Genomic DNA, 16,883 nt, shown 5'->3' with positions numbered 1-16,883 from the left:
CAATAGTTTGTTCTTTTTAACTACTGAATAGTATCCATTTTGTGAATATACCACACATTCATTCATTCATCTGGCTTTGTAAAATTGTAAGATATTTAAAGTATATCTTGTGATGGTTTGATATAGACATACATTGTGAAAGGACTCCTTCCAAGCAATTAATGAACACACCCATCACCTCAATATTTACTTTTTTTTAGTGATAACATTTAAGTTCTATTCTCTTAGCAGATTTTGATTATACAATATGATGATAGCAACTATAGTCACCATGTTATACATTAGATCCTCAGATCTTATTCATTTTATAGCTGAAAGTTTGTACCTGTTACCACCTTCTCCCTGTTTCCCACACCCCTCAGTCCCTGGCAACCACTTTTCTACTCTCTGTTTCTATGAGTTTGAATTTGTTTTAGAGTCCACATATAAATGATACCATTTACTATTTGTCTTTCCCTGTTTGGCTAATTCCACTAAGCTTAATATCCTCAAGGTCCATCCATATTGCAAATGGCAGGATTTCCTTCTTTCTCATGGTTGAATAATGTCCCACTATACAGACAAACACAACATCTTTTATATCCATTCATCCATTGACATGTTGCTTCCATATTTTGGCTATTGTAAATGCTACTGCAATGAACTTGAGAGTGCAGATATCTCCTCCATATCCTGTTTTCATTTCCTTTGGATACATACACAGAAGTAGGATTGCTGGATCATATGGTAGCTCATATTTAAACATTTTTTAGGAAATTCCACACTATTTTCCTCAGTGGTTGCACCAGTTTGCATTCCCACCAACAGTGCAAAAGCTTTCCTTTTCTCCACAGTCTAGCCAACATTTGTTACCCTTTGTCTTTTGATGACAGCCATTCTAATAAGCATAAAGTGACATCTTATTGTGGTTTTCATTTGCATTTCCCTGATGATTAGTGATACGGAGTACTTTTCCCATGTACCTCTTCTCCCTTTGTATGTCTTCTTTGGAAAAATGTCTATTCAGATCCTCCGAATTTTTTTCAGATTTTAACTATTTTGTTATCAGATTTTTTTTTTCTGTTATTGAGCTGTGTAAGGTCTTCATATTTTGTGGATTTTCCTTGATGGCTTCCTTTGTTGTGCAAAAGCCTTTTAGTTTGATGTAGTCCCCATTTGTTGACTTTCGCTTTTGACGTCAACTCTAAAAAAATAATTGCCAAGACCAATGTCAAGGAGCTTACCCCCTGTCTTCTTTTAGAAGTTTTATGGTTTCAGGTCTTATGTTCAAGTCTTTAATCCACTTTGAGTCGATTTTTATGGATAGTACACAATAAGGTGCCCAGTTTCATTCTTTTGCATGTAGCGGTCCAGTTCTCCCAGCATCTACTGAAGAGATTATCTGTCCTCCATCATATATCTTTGACTTCTTTCTTATAAATTAATTGACAGTATAGCCATAGGGTTATTTCCGGGCTCTCTGTTCTGTTCCATTGATCTATGTGTCTAGTCTGCTATTAAACATCTCTACTGAATTTTTCAGTTCAGTTACTATGTTCTTCAGCTCTGTGATCTCTGTTTGATACTTTCTTATATTTCCTCTCTCTTTCTTGAAATTCTTACTTTGTTCATGCATTGTGCTCCTGGCACTCTGAGCATCTTATGAACTTTATTTTGAACTCTTTGTCAGGTAAATCACTTACCTTTGTTTCAGTAAACTCTATTTCCTCTTCTCGTTCTTCATTTTCTTTGACTCTGTGTTAGTTTCTGCACATTAGGTAAAGAAGCCACAACTCCTAGTCTTCACAGAGTGGTTTTGTGATAAGATGAAACTTATCAATCAGCTTGGACTGAGTTCTTGGCTGTCTCTCAAACCTTCATGATTGTTCAAGCTACTTTCTTTGTTCTCAGTGGCTCCCAGTCATTGAGCATGTGCCACAACCTGTCAGTGTCCCAAAGGGGAGGATCACACACTGGATAGATGGATTGGAAGCTGGACTCTCGGGTAGCAACTCTTTTGATGTGGGCGATATGGGTATTTTCTCATTTGTCTGATGTGTACGAGTTGCTCAGCTAATTTCTGGATTTCTTTCAGAGGGAATTGCTTCATGTGTAGCTGTGTGTGTGGGAGGAGATGAAATCAAGAGGCTCTTATATCACCATCTTGGGTGGGATCCCAGGGTATACTATCTACCACATTTCATCTATCCATTCATCAGCTGATGGATATTGGGTGTTTTTCCCTTTTTGGCTGTTATGAATAATGCTGTTATGAACATTTGTATATAAATCTTTGTGTGGATCTGTTTTCATTTCTGTTGGATACGTTCCTAGAATTGGAATTGCTGGATTCCCTATGACACTTTTGAACATTTCAAAATTTCAGTTTTAGAAAAGATGTCCTAAACCATTATCTAGAACTTGATGGATGGCTTCGTCATTCCAGGAACGAGTGAGAAAGCCACTGAAAAGTTTAATTCTTATGTTACCCCTCCCACTTTGGTCCTATGTCTGATAAAGGGATATGTTAGTCCTGCCACTATCTTTAATTTTTTTTGCCTAGGACAGAAAAGCATTAACACATTTCAAATCACAGAGGCCTCAAATAATATTTAACTATTTAATTATAAATAGTATTAATATTTTAAAAGTGTTTTCATATTGACTGTGGTATTAAAATAAAAAAACTGCATTTTTGTGAAGACCATTATAATTTGAATAGATGCTGAACAAATTTGTTCTCATATGTTTTTACTGGATACATACCTTGATTTTTGCCTTCAGTTCTTTGATGAGCTTTTTCCTTTCTAATTTTTTCTTTTGTTTCTCTTTCCACTTTTCGATTTGGGAAGGAAGGAGTCGATCAGAAATATCTTGATCATCAACTTGTATAAAAACAGCAGCATCTGGGAAAAATCCACGTTCTCCCAGAAACAGAGCCTCCTCAGGATACCGTGGGAATCCATCTAATATAAAACCTGTGGAACTTGATAGAAATTTCATAATTTATTTGCTTAAAATATTATATTACAAATATTGATTTAATAAATCACAACTTTATATAAGATGTGCAATAAATAGTTTTAAAAGTTTATTGTGGTATCTTTTATTTCTTGTGATATGTGTAAACGTGGTGTGTCTTCTCTCCCAAATGTGTTGAATTTATTAAAATGTTAATATTTTATATTTATGCTTATATTATAGATAAGTTCTTTAAAATTTAGTCTTAATATTTGATGAAAAATTAAGAGAAAATAAGTTCTCTGCTTGGGAGGAATGCCCTGCCTAATGACTTCACCCTTAAGTAAAGGTGGCTTTGGCCAGCCCAGCTCTAATGGGAATCCACTTTGTGTAGTTTTTCTTCTAGTGATACTTCCTTTCATGAGACAGTTTGTATCCCCTTCCCTGGCTCTCCTTATGATCAATTATAATTACTAATGTATGCATATGGCTCATATGTATAAGATGACTATGTTCAAATAGAATTGTAAAACTTGCCCAGGTATGAAGAAACTATAAGGATCAGAAAAATAACTGGAATGTGACTACATTTTTATCATTAAACAATCAGGCTTTAAGAACTTGGTTTTATTTATTTCAAAGCGTCAGTATTCGTTCCTTTTTGAATGAGAATATATCCTGTTTATCTAAAAATTGGCTTGTTTTTGGTATTTATATTTAAGCATGTTTTCTTCCTCATGGGACTTTTATGAACATTTCACAGTTTGAGTCCTTCTCTGACATTTTAAAATATTTCTTGTGGTATTAAGTGGGCAAATTTTTATATTTTGGCTGTAAGATGTACGCCTTTTTCTTTAGAGATGCCTTCAGCATTGTCTCGTCATTGAGGAACAATTTCATCCCTACTGTTCCAGCTGTCCCTTCTTTGTCAATGCCTTCTAAATCTCTATCTCCATACCCAACTTCTCTTTTCAGTTTCAATTCAGAATTTTCAAAAAGCTGCTTAATTTATTCATTGAAGTGCCCTTCAAGAATTATATACACATCACACTGTCAGAAATTAGACTCACTGTTACCCTTTCATACTGCTCTTGCTTCTGACTGACTCACTGGTATTCAGGTGTCAAACTTCAGAGACACTTGGACTGCCTCCCAACCCCCTCTTGCTTCACACATATAAGAGCTAAACCCTGCATGTCCTCTTCTATACCCATTTCTATCATTTCTATTTTCATTTCTACCATTACACCTTAGTTCACCTTATATCTTATAATATCTATTTATATAGATACAGATATCGTATTATCTCTCTCCAGGACTCATGCAATAGCCCTTTAAAAATGTGTTGATTTGGGCGCCTGGGTGGCTCAGTGGGTTAAGCTGCTGCCTTCGGCTCAGGTCATGATCTCAGAGTCCTGGGATTGAGTCCAGCATTGGGCTCTCTGCTCAGCGGGGAGCCTGCTTCCTCCTTTCTCTCTTTCTGTCTGCCTCTCTGCCTACTTGTGATGTCTCTCTGTCAAATAAATAAAATTTTAAAAAATCTTACTTTAAAAAAATGTGTTGATTTTTCCCCCTGATTATAAAAGAAATAAATCTTACTTTAGAAAAATTGGAAAATAGAGAAAAAATGAAAAAGGGCAATATTATCCATAATCTCACATCCTAGAGATTCCTGACATTTTGTTTCATTTCTTTCCAGCTTGTTCTTCATGTGTCATCTTGCTATTATAAATAACTTTGTCTTTTTAAACTTAATGTCATATAATAACATTGCTCATGCTATTACAAATTCTTCATTTTAATACATTTTAATGGTTGCATAACACTTAACTATTTTATTTAGACTTTTTACAATTTCACTTTTTTTACTTTTTTTTTTTTCTTTAGAGAGAGAACAAGGAGAGGGAGAAACAGACTCCCCGCTGAGCAGGGAGGCTTATGCTGGGCTCTATCCCATGAGACCATGACCTGAGCTGAAGGCAGATGCCCAATCGACTTAGACACCCAGGCATCCCTCACTGTTTTACTTTTAATTATTCAACTCATATGCTTTCTTAAAAAATGTTAATGTATGGTGTGAGGTCAGGAGCTAAATTAAAGAAGAATAACCCATGAATGACTACATTGGTTTTTTTGTTGTTTTGTTTGTTAAAGATTTATTTATTTACTTGTGAGAGAGAGAGAGAGAGAGAGAGCGAGCATGAGCAGGGGAAGGGGCAGAAGGAAAGGGACAAGCAGACTCCATGCTAAGCACCGAGCCTGAAGCAGGGCTTGATCCCATGATACCAAGATCATGACCTGAGCTGAAATCCAGAGTCAGATGCTTAAGAGAGGGAGCCACCCAGATGGTCCGCGTGACTACATTGTTGCAGTCGACCTACCTGAGTTTACCACAAATAACGAGCCAATTTAAGCAACAGGAAGTTAAAAAGTTGGTGGCCAATAACCTCACTCAGTCATTTGGGCCACGGACTAGGTAAAAGACTGCCCAGAGGAGTACTGGGACTGGCCGGTTACCTGAATTCTTGATAATATACTCTCTTCATCTCCAAAGTGAGATAATAAAAGTTTCTATTCCACTGGCTAGTTGTAAGGATCAAGTAAGCTAATGTGAATAAAATATAGTAGAACGGTATCCAGCACATAGTAAGTTCCATATAAGCATTGCTATTATTGGTACTATAGTAAGTATCATTTCTCTTTTCTTCTGACAGATACCAAAGCAAACATTCTGATTGGGAAATTACAATGAAGTTTTAAATTCTGATGTCATGGAGATTCTTAAATTTGTCCTGTCTGAGGTCAAGCTTGTTCCTGGATTTTAAGAAAGGGATAACACTGTGAACAGTTATTAAGTGGTCTTAACTGTAATTATTGAAAGACTCCAAGGAAAAAAGTCCAGCCCACCATCAGTGTACATGGATTTAGAATATGGATAGTCAACCATGATGACACAGTAGAATCATCTGGGGCACTCTCAAAAATACAAATGCCTGGGTCTCAATCTCACACTGCTAAAAAGTTTGATTCAGTTGTTTTGGGGAGGAGGGCCCCTGGCATCAGTATTTTTAAATTAATTCCTCAAATGTTCATAATGTGTAGAATCACTAGTTTATAAGTAAAAGAAAAATATTAAATTTATGCTGATTACATTTTTAACTTAAAAATAAAACAATTGTATAATTCTATAAAAAATTAGATACCGTATTGGTTCCTTAAGCCACCACTCGGAAAGAATTGTTTCAAGAATTTCGGGAGGTAATGGCTCATTTTCTGTTAGATTTAATCTGATTGCTTCTTCTTCTTCTGTAAATTGTACATCTGTAGGCTAAAAACAAAAATCAGAAAACAAAAAAATTTAAAAATTCTGTATTAATAAATAATAGTCTATTACATAGTTGATTAGGACGAGAACTTCTTGGTCATTTTTAATATGGCTGCTTGTTAACATTTTAAAACTTAAACTTTTTTCTTTAAATCAATATTTAATATGGTTTAAAATATTAAGTTTTATATTGTAGCTAAGAGGAGTTACTAGAGATTAGCATGACTGATTTTCAAACATGGACTCAGGATACCTGTCTCTCTGCTTTTTTTGTTCAATCTATATCACACACACATGAAGCTTAATTAATTTTTTCATTTATCTTATAATTCTTCAACCTAGATCCTAATTAAAGGATGGGCCAGCCAGGCAGTCATCTGGAATATAATGTTACATCTGGGTCCATTTACAAGGGATCATTTGAGAAGGAAAGGGTCGGGTCTTACTATATCAGAAATGGTTAAAAATGAGTTAAAATTAAGAACTCTCTCTTTACAATCCCAGAAAGAAATCATCGAAGAGTATATAAAATTTCTTACAATGCGTCATTAGAAATTAATATTTTGAGATCTCTGCTGATTCTGGGGCAGATTTTTATGATATTTGATAAAAAAAAAACAGAGAACAAAATAAAGGAAAACCTTATAGTCTACATCAGACATCTCAAATAACAGAGTCCCAAATAAATGTTGTGTGATAGTCTTGTCAGGCAAAGCTATTTAGATTTTTATTGGAGTCATGTAAAACTTAGCATTTTGTATTCTAGATGAGCGGTAAGATATGTATTTAACATATGGGGAGGATGACACATGGGGGCTAATTTTTTTTTCTTCCTAGAAACTTTAGTTTTATACCGCTTATATTCTACTTCCCAAAAGTAATACCAGTAAGCATAGTTATCTGCAAAGAGAGTATTAGTGTTACTACCAGCTTCCTTGTATTTTCTTCTTCAATCTTGACATTGGCCTGAATTGCAAGTTCTTCAAGCTCTTGTTTCGCAAACCGTTCTTCATCAGAATCTTCCTCAAATTCAGTTCCAATTTTCTTTTCGGTTTTGAGCATTAGTTTCTCTTGAAGAAATTCTTCAAACTGAATGTGGAAAATGCCCCATTTTTCCGCTAACTGTCTTCCACAGATAGTTTTGCCAGAACCGTGGGGGCCAATAAGGCATATTCTTACTGGAGGAGCCTGCCACAGAAGGTGGGTTGGGGAGAATAGGGTAGGAGGAGAGTGAAGGCAAGGAAGTTTTGAGTAATTTAGAAAACATAAGGCTTATTAGTTGCTCTCCCTAAAACTGAATTATCCCTTCACAACACCAATTGTGTCAGAAGCGACAACCATATACATATTTCAGCAGTCCTCCTAGGCACCATATAAAAATTGAAGTTCATGAAAATAGCCCAAATTATTCAGAAGTATTTTAATTGTGTTCTATATGTTCTGTTTTAGAAAGCTTTGGAATTAGAGGCATTGGTTGGCCCAGTCAGTAGGACATGCAACCCTTGATCTCAGGGTTGTGAGTTCAAGCTCCATATTGGGTGTGGACTGTACTTCATTGGGGAAAAAAAAAAAAGAAAGTACTGGTGTTCTCAAAAGTGTAAGTGACTATATATTGTGATTAGTTTATTTTGATCTTGTAATCCCATGCTCAGGAATTATACTAATAAAAGTATTTAAGAGAAACAAAAAAATGACATGTCCGAAGATTTCCTAAGTATTATATCATATCCACAATGACAAGGATCCACAATGAAAATACTGTGAAAAATGTATAACAATTAGATGTTAAAATAGTATGAAACTGTTGGAGCATCAGAGGTCTATGTAGAAATATATAAGCTTTCATTGATAAATGTTAAGTGAAAAAGCAGATTATAAAATATTACATACCCTGGAAAGAATATACACCCATGTGGAAGAGGGTGAAAGTAAAATTTAAAAAATGAAGGTTCTTGTCTAAAACTGGTGCAATTATGTGTGTACTTTATTTTTAAAATGGATAAAATATTACCACAATGTGTTATTTTATTATGGTATTAAAATATACATAACATAAAATTTACCATTTTAACCATCTTTTCAGTTTAAATTCAGATATTTTATTGAGATGGTATACTTAAATACCATAAAATACCATAAAATGCACCCTTTTAACATATATAATTCAGTAGTTTTGAGTATATTCATTTTAGCCATTTTTAAGTGTATAAATCAGTGGCATTAAGTACATTCACAATGTTGTACAACGATCACCATTGTCTGTTTCCAGAACTTTTTCATCATCCCACACTGAAATTCTGTACCCATTAAACAATAACTCCATTCTCTTCCCACCTCCCGTCCTCCTCACCCCGCCCCCAGCTGCTAGTAATCATGATTCTATTTTCTGTGCCTATGAAATTGCCCACTTAACCCAGCTGGCTCTTAAGGTAGCAAGCAATAAATGCAGCTGTCTCTTTTTACTTCAGCTAAAAAGACAGTATGTGTTGGTTTGACACAAGTCATTACTGCCAAAATAAAAAAAAGATAATTATCTTATTTATTTTTCAAGAAGTTGTTCTTGGAACTTAGATATTTTCGCCATATTGTTATATCAGATTGGGGGCTTCACTATTAAGTAAAGCGATGAAGGTTGGCGGTAAGTCCTTGAAAAAGCACCCAGAAGCAATCATTAGGACTGGGTAGTCATATTGTTTTCACCTTTAATGGTTCTTTATGAGCCACATACTCCTCAGGATGCTCCAGAAACTTCTCTTTAGCCTCAGGACTTGAAAAGTAGTAGATCTTTTCTCGATATTTAGCTGCTTCTTCTGTGCTGCCTGGTTGTAGGATGAAGTTTTCTTTGAGAAACACAGGACAAAAGTGCTTTGTATCTCCCAAGTGCCTTCTCTTCTCTTTAATTCTATCTTCATTCTACAAATATTATCCAGTGTGGAGAATAGTATTAAAAACATTTTGATGAAAGACTAAAAATTAAGTAAAAATAAATTAAAATAATGCATCTTGAATGCAAAAGAACCGATAAGGCCCCAAATTAAAAGAATCTGTTTTCATTTAATTACTGATAGATAATTAATTGGGTGGGTATCAAATGAAAATCGTTCTTAAAATTCCGGTGCTAAGGGAGTAGAGTAGCATCTGAAAATGACCTGTTCCTTTTGCAAATACTTCTCCTTATTATCACGCAAGTGGCCTCCCAAGGCCATTACCACCTGTGTCTTATGTGAAACACTCACTTCCTTTAAATTTTGTCTCTAATACTTGTACATGTTCCCGTGGAAAAAAATTTAAAAGATTTCCCTTTTCTTTTTTCATGGGTGTAGTATGTTGTCTAAGAAGCCCTGGCATTTCAGGTGTCAAGTGAAGTTGAGTTTAGGCCAAGTGTGTTGAAAAATTTATAAAATAATTTATTTATAAAATTGAGGAAGACTGCTTGTTTTCTTGAGGTCCAAAGTGCTAGTTACCATTCTGGATATACTCACTTTCAATGATGTGACCAATGTGAATGGGCAATAATAAAGAAGTCATACCTCTTCTTCCTCCTCCTCTTCCTCTTCTATCTCCTCATCAGCTTCAGCTTCTGCCTGATAGTCTTCTGTTTCTTCATCATAATCTTCCATAGTTAACTCCCATGCAACATACTGGAAGGGTCCTGTAAAAAAAATTAATAAATACATAAAAAAGTAACTTTTGGGAAGATATTTTTAGGATAAAAGGATATTAGCATATTATAGTAATCAAAGATTAAGAAGAGTGATTATAATGATTGATCTTAGTTGAAAGGTGTACACACACAGGTCTTCACAAATTCTTTAAGTGACAACTGGCTGGGTTGGCCAGTGCTCTTTGGGCCTCGTGCTGTTCTGATTAACAGATTTAAATATTTGAAGTCTTGACCCTAAATATACTGGATGCTTTACTTCGTAAACCATCAAGAAGGTCTTCAAACTTTCATGATGCTTTTAATGATATAGTAATATCTTGACAATAACTGCTAAGATTACAGCTCTTACTTTCCATAGTCTCCACTACTTTTTGAAGTAGTTCCTCTGGAGTTTTGTCAGCAATCTCCAAGTTTAAAATGTGAACCAATGACTCTTTGATTGTTCCTTCCAGTTGTTTCCATATGTAGTTGAAATGTTTAATCTTCTCTTTAATTGGCTCCATTTCAGGAACATCAGGATAAGCATCTTCTGGAAACTCAGGGAGTACAACTTCTGAGGTAAAGGTTAGAGGAAAGAAAAAAGATTCTTAAAATATTGTATCTTTAGCCATATTGTCAAAATAATTTATACTTTATAGCATTTTAAAAAACATTTGAAAGAAATATACTTCATTTTCTAGGTAATAATATAAATGCATAAATTCATGTTTTAATTTATGCTTTGTTTTTTGTATTGGCTTAGATGAATTATTATCTACTAAAAAGATAAAAATCATGGATAATTAATAAGAATTTTGTATGGCAACTTTATTAGTAAAACATATAAAATAAAATTTGGTGAAGAAGAGTACTAAAGAGTACTAAACACTTTTTTACAAATTTATTTATTTATTTATTTGACAGAGAGAGAGAGAGATCACAAGTAGGCAGAGAGACAGGCAGAAAGAGAGAGAGAGAGAGAAGGAAGCAGGCTCCCCACTGAGCAGAGAGCCCTATGTAAGACTCGATCCCAGGACTCTGAGATCATGACCTGAGCTAAAGGCAGAGGCTTAACCCACTAAGCTACCCAGGCACCTGCTACATACATTTTACTGTAATAAGCTAAATTAATTGCATATCAGTTGGCATACGGCATAGAAAGAAATAGGTAGGAAGTTGGTGCTATGCTTAAAATAAGGGACTGGACTAAAAGAATATGAAAAGTATTTTCACAGACTAACTATTTTTATAATATAACCTGTTTCAGATAATTCTTTAGTTTCCAGGCCATCTTTGGATCCTTTTGAAATTTCTGTTCCAACTGTGGTATCCTCAGCAGGCTCAATGACTTAAAAAAGAAATCTGATAGTTAGTGTTTGAATTTTAAAGCATTATTGCTTTATGAAGTTTCTGGCACAAAGAAAATTTCAAAACATGGTTTAATTATATAGACTATGTCTAAGTGAAAATACAGTTTTCCTGTTAGGTAAAGTATGGCATTAAATATTTAATAACTTAGGGCAGAAAATGAAGAACATGTAACAACACATAAAAAGACATGGACCAAAATAATAATGGATGCATGGCACATATAAGTCTGACAGATAACTATTGTTAAATATCACTCAAACTTCTGTTCACATGCCATCAGACTAGCAGTTCCTGATATTTCTTTTAATTTCTTAAATACTCCAAAATATCATAAAATGGCAAGGAAAGACAATGATATATCAAAGCCCCAGCTGTGGGCATAAGTGTGGCAAAACTCAGGAGAATCTCCATAGTATCACTGTTGAAGGTAGAGAGCAAACATTGTTTTCCTGGATGATGTAAGACTTGCTTCACATGCACATTCAGCATAGATGGTTCAGGGAAGGAAGAACTAATTATCTATCTTCTCACCATAGTTTTTTCTAGTTCTGAGACACAAATTTGTGTAGACCAAATTTATATTTGTATAATATTATATGAAATATACATATATATGTCTCTATAGAATACATTATACCAATCATAATAATTAAGTTATATAATTAATTATAATAGATTGCAATTATTATAATTATAATTAATTATATTATTCTAATATCAGAATAATATTCTACTAGAGTATTCTAATGGAGTATTCTAAATAACAGAATTAGAATAGATTCTAATTAATTAGAATATTCAGATAAATAGAATTAGAATATTCTAATAATGTGATATTTAATTGTATTTACATAATTGGAATAATAATGTATAATATAATTAAATATAACAATATAGTTATATTAAATCATATTTACATATCTATAATAATATTTTAATATTTTAAAAATATAATTATATGATATGTAATTATATTTACATATATATATAAAACACTGTAACACTGGAAACTGTCTTCCAAGCTAAAGTAGTAGGTGGGTCCTCTTTCATCAGAATTCTATAATTAAAACTCAAGAGAATAGGATGTAGAAGAAGACAAGCCTAGGGCTGCTCTGGTGGTGACATGTACGATTGTTAGGTGCTCAATTATCTAAAGAAAAGCATTATAAATGATGGCAAAGACAAGAACATCAAGAATATACAGAGAATTCTAAACTGTCTTCATTTCTCTAATTACAGAATGCAAGTCAGAATGATGAAGATTCAGCCACAGTCTAGAAGAGACAGATAAGATGAATACTTACTAAACATCACCACTTGAACTAGGTCATTGCACATTAACTTGACCTTCAGGTCTATGTTGGAGAGTACCAGGCGAAACATTAAAGTGAAAGACACATATGGATACGTATATGTGTTGGGGGGGGTTGGGTGTGGTTCTTATACTCTACCTACCCTTCCTGTTGCCCTACTCCACCTGTATGATCTGAAGTCAGCAGCTTATGACCAGAGCCACCCAGGAACCCCTAGGTGATTCTTTTTAAAAAATTAATATTAATTTAAATTCTAGTGTAGTTAACACACAGTGTAATATTAATTCCAAGGGAGCAATATGGTGATTCGACACTTCCATCTATTACTCAGTGCTCATCAAGGTAATTGTGCTCTTTATCCCCTTCACCTATTTCCCCCACCTGCCTGCCCACCTCTCCTCTGGTAACCATTTGTTCTCTATAGTGAAGAGTCTGTCCTCTCTTTTTTTTCTCCTTTGTTCTTTTGTTTTGTTTTTTAAATTCCACACATGTGTGAGATCATATTTGCTTTGATTGGTTTATATTCTTTTTTTTTTTTTTAACTATTTATTTTTTATAAACATATATTTTTATCCCCAGGGGTACAGGTCTGTGAATCACCAGGTTTACACACTTCACAGCACTCACCAAAGCACATACCCTCCCCAATGTCCATAATCCCACCCCCTTCTCCCAAACCCCCTCCCCCCAGCAACCCTCAGTTTGTTTTGTGAGATTAAGAGTCACTTATGGTTTGTCTCCCTCCCAATCCCATCTTGTTTCATTGATTCTTCTCCTACCCACTTAAGCCTCCATGTTGCATCACCACTTCCTCATATCAGGGAGATCATATGATAGTTGTCTTTCTCTGCTTGACTTATTTCGCTAAGCATGATACGCTCTAGTTCCATCCATGTTGTCGCAAATGGCAAGATTTCATTTCTTTTGATGGCTGCATAGTATTCCATTGTGTATATATACCACATCTTCTTGATCCATTCATCTGTGGATGGACATCTAGGTTCTTTCCATAGTTTGGCTATTGTGGACATTGCTGCTATAAACATTCGGGTGCATGTGCCCCTTTGGATCACTACATTTGTATCTTTAGGGTAAATACCCAATAGTGCAATTGCTGGGTCATAGGGCAGTTCTATTATCAACATTCTGAGGAACCTCCATGCTGTTTTCCAGAGTGGCTGCACCAGCTTGCATTCCCACCAACAGTGTAGGAGGGTTCCCCTTTCTCCACATCCTCGCCAGCATCTGTCATTTCCTGACTTGTTGATTTTAGCCATTCTGACTGGTGTGAGGTGATATCTCATTGTGGTTTTGATTTGTATTTCCCTGATGCCGAGTGATATGGAGCACTTTTTCATGTGTCTGTTGGCCATCTGGATGTCTTCTTTGCAGAAATGTCTGTTCATGTCCTCTGCCCATTTCTTGATTGGATTATTTGTTCTTTGAGTGTTGAGTTTGCTAAGTTCTTTATAGATTCTGGACACTAGTCCTTTATCTGATATGTCGTTTGCAAATATCTTCTCCCATTCTGTCAGTTGTCTTTTGATTTTGTTAACTGTTTCCTTTGCTGTGCAAAAGCTTTTGATCTTGATGAAATCCCAATAGTTCATTTTTTCCCTTGCTTCCCTTGCCTTTTGCGTTGTTCCTAGGAAGATGTTGCTGCGGCAGAGGTCGAAGAGGTTGCTGCCTGTGTTCTCCTCAAGGATTTTGATGGTTTCCTTTCGCACATTGAGGTCCTTCATCCATTTTGAGTCTATTTTTGTGTGTGGTGTAAGGAAATGGTCCAATTTCATTTTTCTACATGTGGCTGTCCAATTTTCCCAGCACCATTTATTGAAGAGGCTGTCTTTTTTCCATTGGACATTCTTTCCTGCTTTGTCGAAGATTAGTTGACCATAGATTTGAGGGTCTATTTCTGGGCTCTCTATTCTGTTCCATTGATCTATGTGTCTGTTTTTGTGCCAGTACCATGCTGTCTTGATGATGACAGCTTTGTAATAAAGCTTGAAGTCCGGAATTGTGATGCCACCAACGTTGGCTTTCTTTTTCAATATCCCTTTGGCTATTCGAGGTCTTTTCTGGTTCCATATAAATTTTAGCATTATTTGTTCCATTTCTTTGAAAAAGATGGATGGTACTTTGATAGGAATCGCATTAAATGTGTAGATTGCTTTAGGTAGCATAGACATTTTCACAATATTTATTCTTCCAATCCAGGAGCATGGAACATTTTTCCATTTCTTTGTGTCTTCCTCAATTTCTTTCATGAGTACTTTATAGTTTTCTGAGTATAGATTCTGTGTCTCTTTGGTTAGGTTTATTCCTAGGTATCTTATGGTTTTGGATGCAATTGTAAATGGGATTGACTCCTTAATATCTCTTTCTTCTGTCTTGCTGTTGGTGTAGAGAAATGCAACTGATTTCTGTGCATTGATTTTATATCCTGACACTTTACTGAATTCCTGTATAAGTTCTAGCAGTTTTGGAGTGGAGTCTTTTGGGTTTTCCACATATAGTATCATATCATCTGCGAAGAGTGATAATTTGACTTCTTCTTTGCTGATTTGGATGCCTTTAATTTCCTTTTGTTGTCTGATTGCTGAGGCTAGGACCTCTAGTACTATGTTGAATAGCAGTGGTGATAATGGACATCCCTGCCGTGTTCCTGACCTTAGTGGAAAAGCTTTCAGTTTTTCTCCATTGAGAATGATATTTGCGGTGGGTTTTTCATAGATGGCTTTGATGATATTGAGGTATGTGCCCTCTATCCCTACACTTTGAAGAGTTTTGATCAGGAAGGGATGCTGTACTTTGTCAAATGCTTTTTCAGCATCTATTGAAAGTATCATATGGTTCTTGTTCTTTCTTTTATTGATGTGTTGGATCACATTGACTGATTTGCGGATGTTGAACCAACCTTGCAGCCCTGGAATAAATCCCACTTGGTCGTGGTGAATAATCTTTTTAATGTACTGTTGAATCCTATTGGCTAGTATTTTGTTGAGTATTTTCGCATCTGTGTTCATCAAGGATATCGGTCTATAGCTCTCTTTTTTGGTGGGATCCTTGTCTGGTTTTGGGATCAAGGTGATGCTGGCCTCATAAAATGAGTTTGGAAGTTTTCCTTCCATTTCTATTTTTTGGAACAGTTTCAGGAGAATAGGAATTAGTTCTTCTTTAAATGTTTGGTAGAATTCCCCCGGGAAGCCATCTGGCCCTGGGCTTTTGTTTGTTTGGAGATTTTTAATGACTGTTTCAATCTCCTTACTGGTTATGGGTCTGTTCAGGCTTTCTATTTCTTCCTGGTTCAGTTGTGGTAGTTTATATGTTTCTAGGAATGCATCCATTTCTTCCAGATTGTCAAATTTATTGCCGTAGAGTTGCTCATAGTATGTTCTTATAATAGTTTGTATTTCTTTGGTGTTAGTTGTGATCTCTCCTCTTTCATTCATGATTTTATTTATTTGGGTCCTTTCTCTTTTCTTTTTGATAAGTTGGGCCAGGGGTTTATCAATTTTATTAATTCTTTCAAAGAACCAGCTCCTAGTTTCGTTGATTTGTTCTATTGTTTTTTTGGTTTCTATTTCATTGATTTCTGCTCTGATCTTTATGATTTCTCTTCTCCTGCTGGGCTTAGGGTTTCTTTCTTGTTCTTTCTCCAGCTCCTTTAGGTGTAGGGTTAGGTTGTGTACCTGAGACCTTTCTTGTTTCTTGAGAAAGGCTTGTACCGCTATATATTTTCCTCTCAGGACTGCCTTTATTGTGTCCCACAGATTTTGAACCGTTGTATTTTCATTATCATTTGTTTCCATAATTTTTTTCAATTCTTCTTTAATTTCCCGGTTGACCCATTCATTCTTTAGAAGGATACTGTTTAGTCTCCATGTATTTGGGTTCTTTCCAAACTTCCTTTTGTGGTTGAGTTCTAGCTTTAGAGCATTGTGGTCTGAAAATATGCAGGGAATGATCCCAATCTTTTGACACCGGTTGAGTCCTGATTTAGGACCGAGGATGTGATCTATTCTGGAGAATGTTCCATGTGCACTAGAGAAGAATGTGTATTCTGTTGCTTTGGGATGAAATGTTCTGAATATATCTGTGATGTCCATCTGATCCAGTGTGTCGTTTAAGGCCTTTATTTCCTTGCTGATCTTTTGCTTGGATGACCTGTCCATTTCAGTGAGGGGAGTGTTAAAGTCCCCTACTATTATTGTATTGTTGTTGATGTGTTTCTTTGATTTTGTTATTAATTGGTTTATATAGTTGGCTGCTCCCACGTTGGGGGCATAGA

The 16,883-nt window shown here is 35.2% G+C and overlaps 1 protein-coding gene across 2 annotated transcripts in view; it reads right to left on the bottom strand.

The window, feature by feature from the left end:
- Positions 1 to 16,883, bottom strand: part of AK9 (adenylate kinase 9) — a 119,598-nt gene that overhangs the window by 35,830 nt on the left and 66,885 nt on the right. The window contains exons 21-27 of one of the 2 annotated variants that reach the window (XM_082731994.1): positions 11,167 to 11,256; positions 10,279 to 10,479; positions 9,796 to 9,917; positions 8,966 to 9,178; positions 7,193 to 7,453; positions 6,144 to 6,268; positions 2,746 to 2,965 (exon numbers count right to left, since the gene is read on the bottom strand). In XM_082731994.1, the coding sequence (XP_082588120.1) occupies positions 2,746 to 2,965; positions 6,144 to 6,268; positions 7,193 to 7,453; positions 8,966 to 9,178; positions 9,796 to 9,917; positions 10,279 to 10,479; positions 11,167 to 11,256 (1,232 nt within the window). Of the gene's footprint in view, positions 1 to 2,745; positions 2,966 to 6,143; positions 6,269 to 7,192; positions 7,454 to 8,965; positions 9,179 to 9,795; positions 9,918 to 10,278; positions 10,483 to 11,166; positions 11,257 to 16,883 lie in introns of those variants that run through there. The other variant, XR_014312156.1, reaches the window with a different exon arrangement.

The sequence above is a fragment of the Mustela nivalis genome (genome assembly GCF_964662115.1).
Source record: "Mustela nivalis genome assembly, chromosome: 5".
NCBI lineage: Eukaryota > Metazoa > Chordata > Mammalia > Carnivora > Mustelidae > Mustela > Mustela nivalis.
This window is presented reverse-complemented; position numbering and strand designations above follow the sequence as displayed.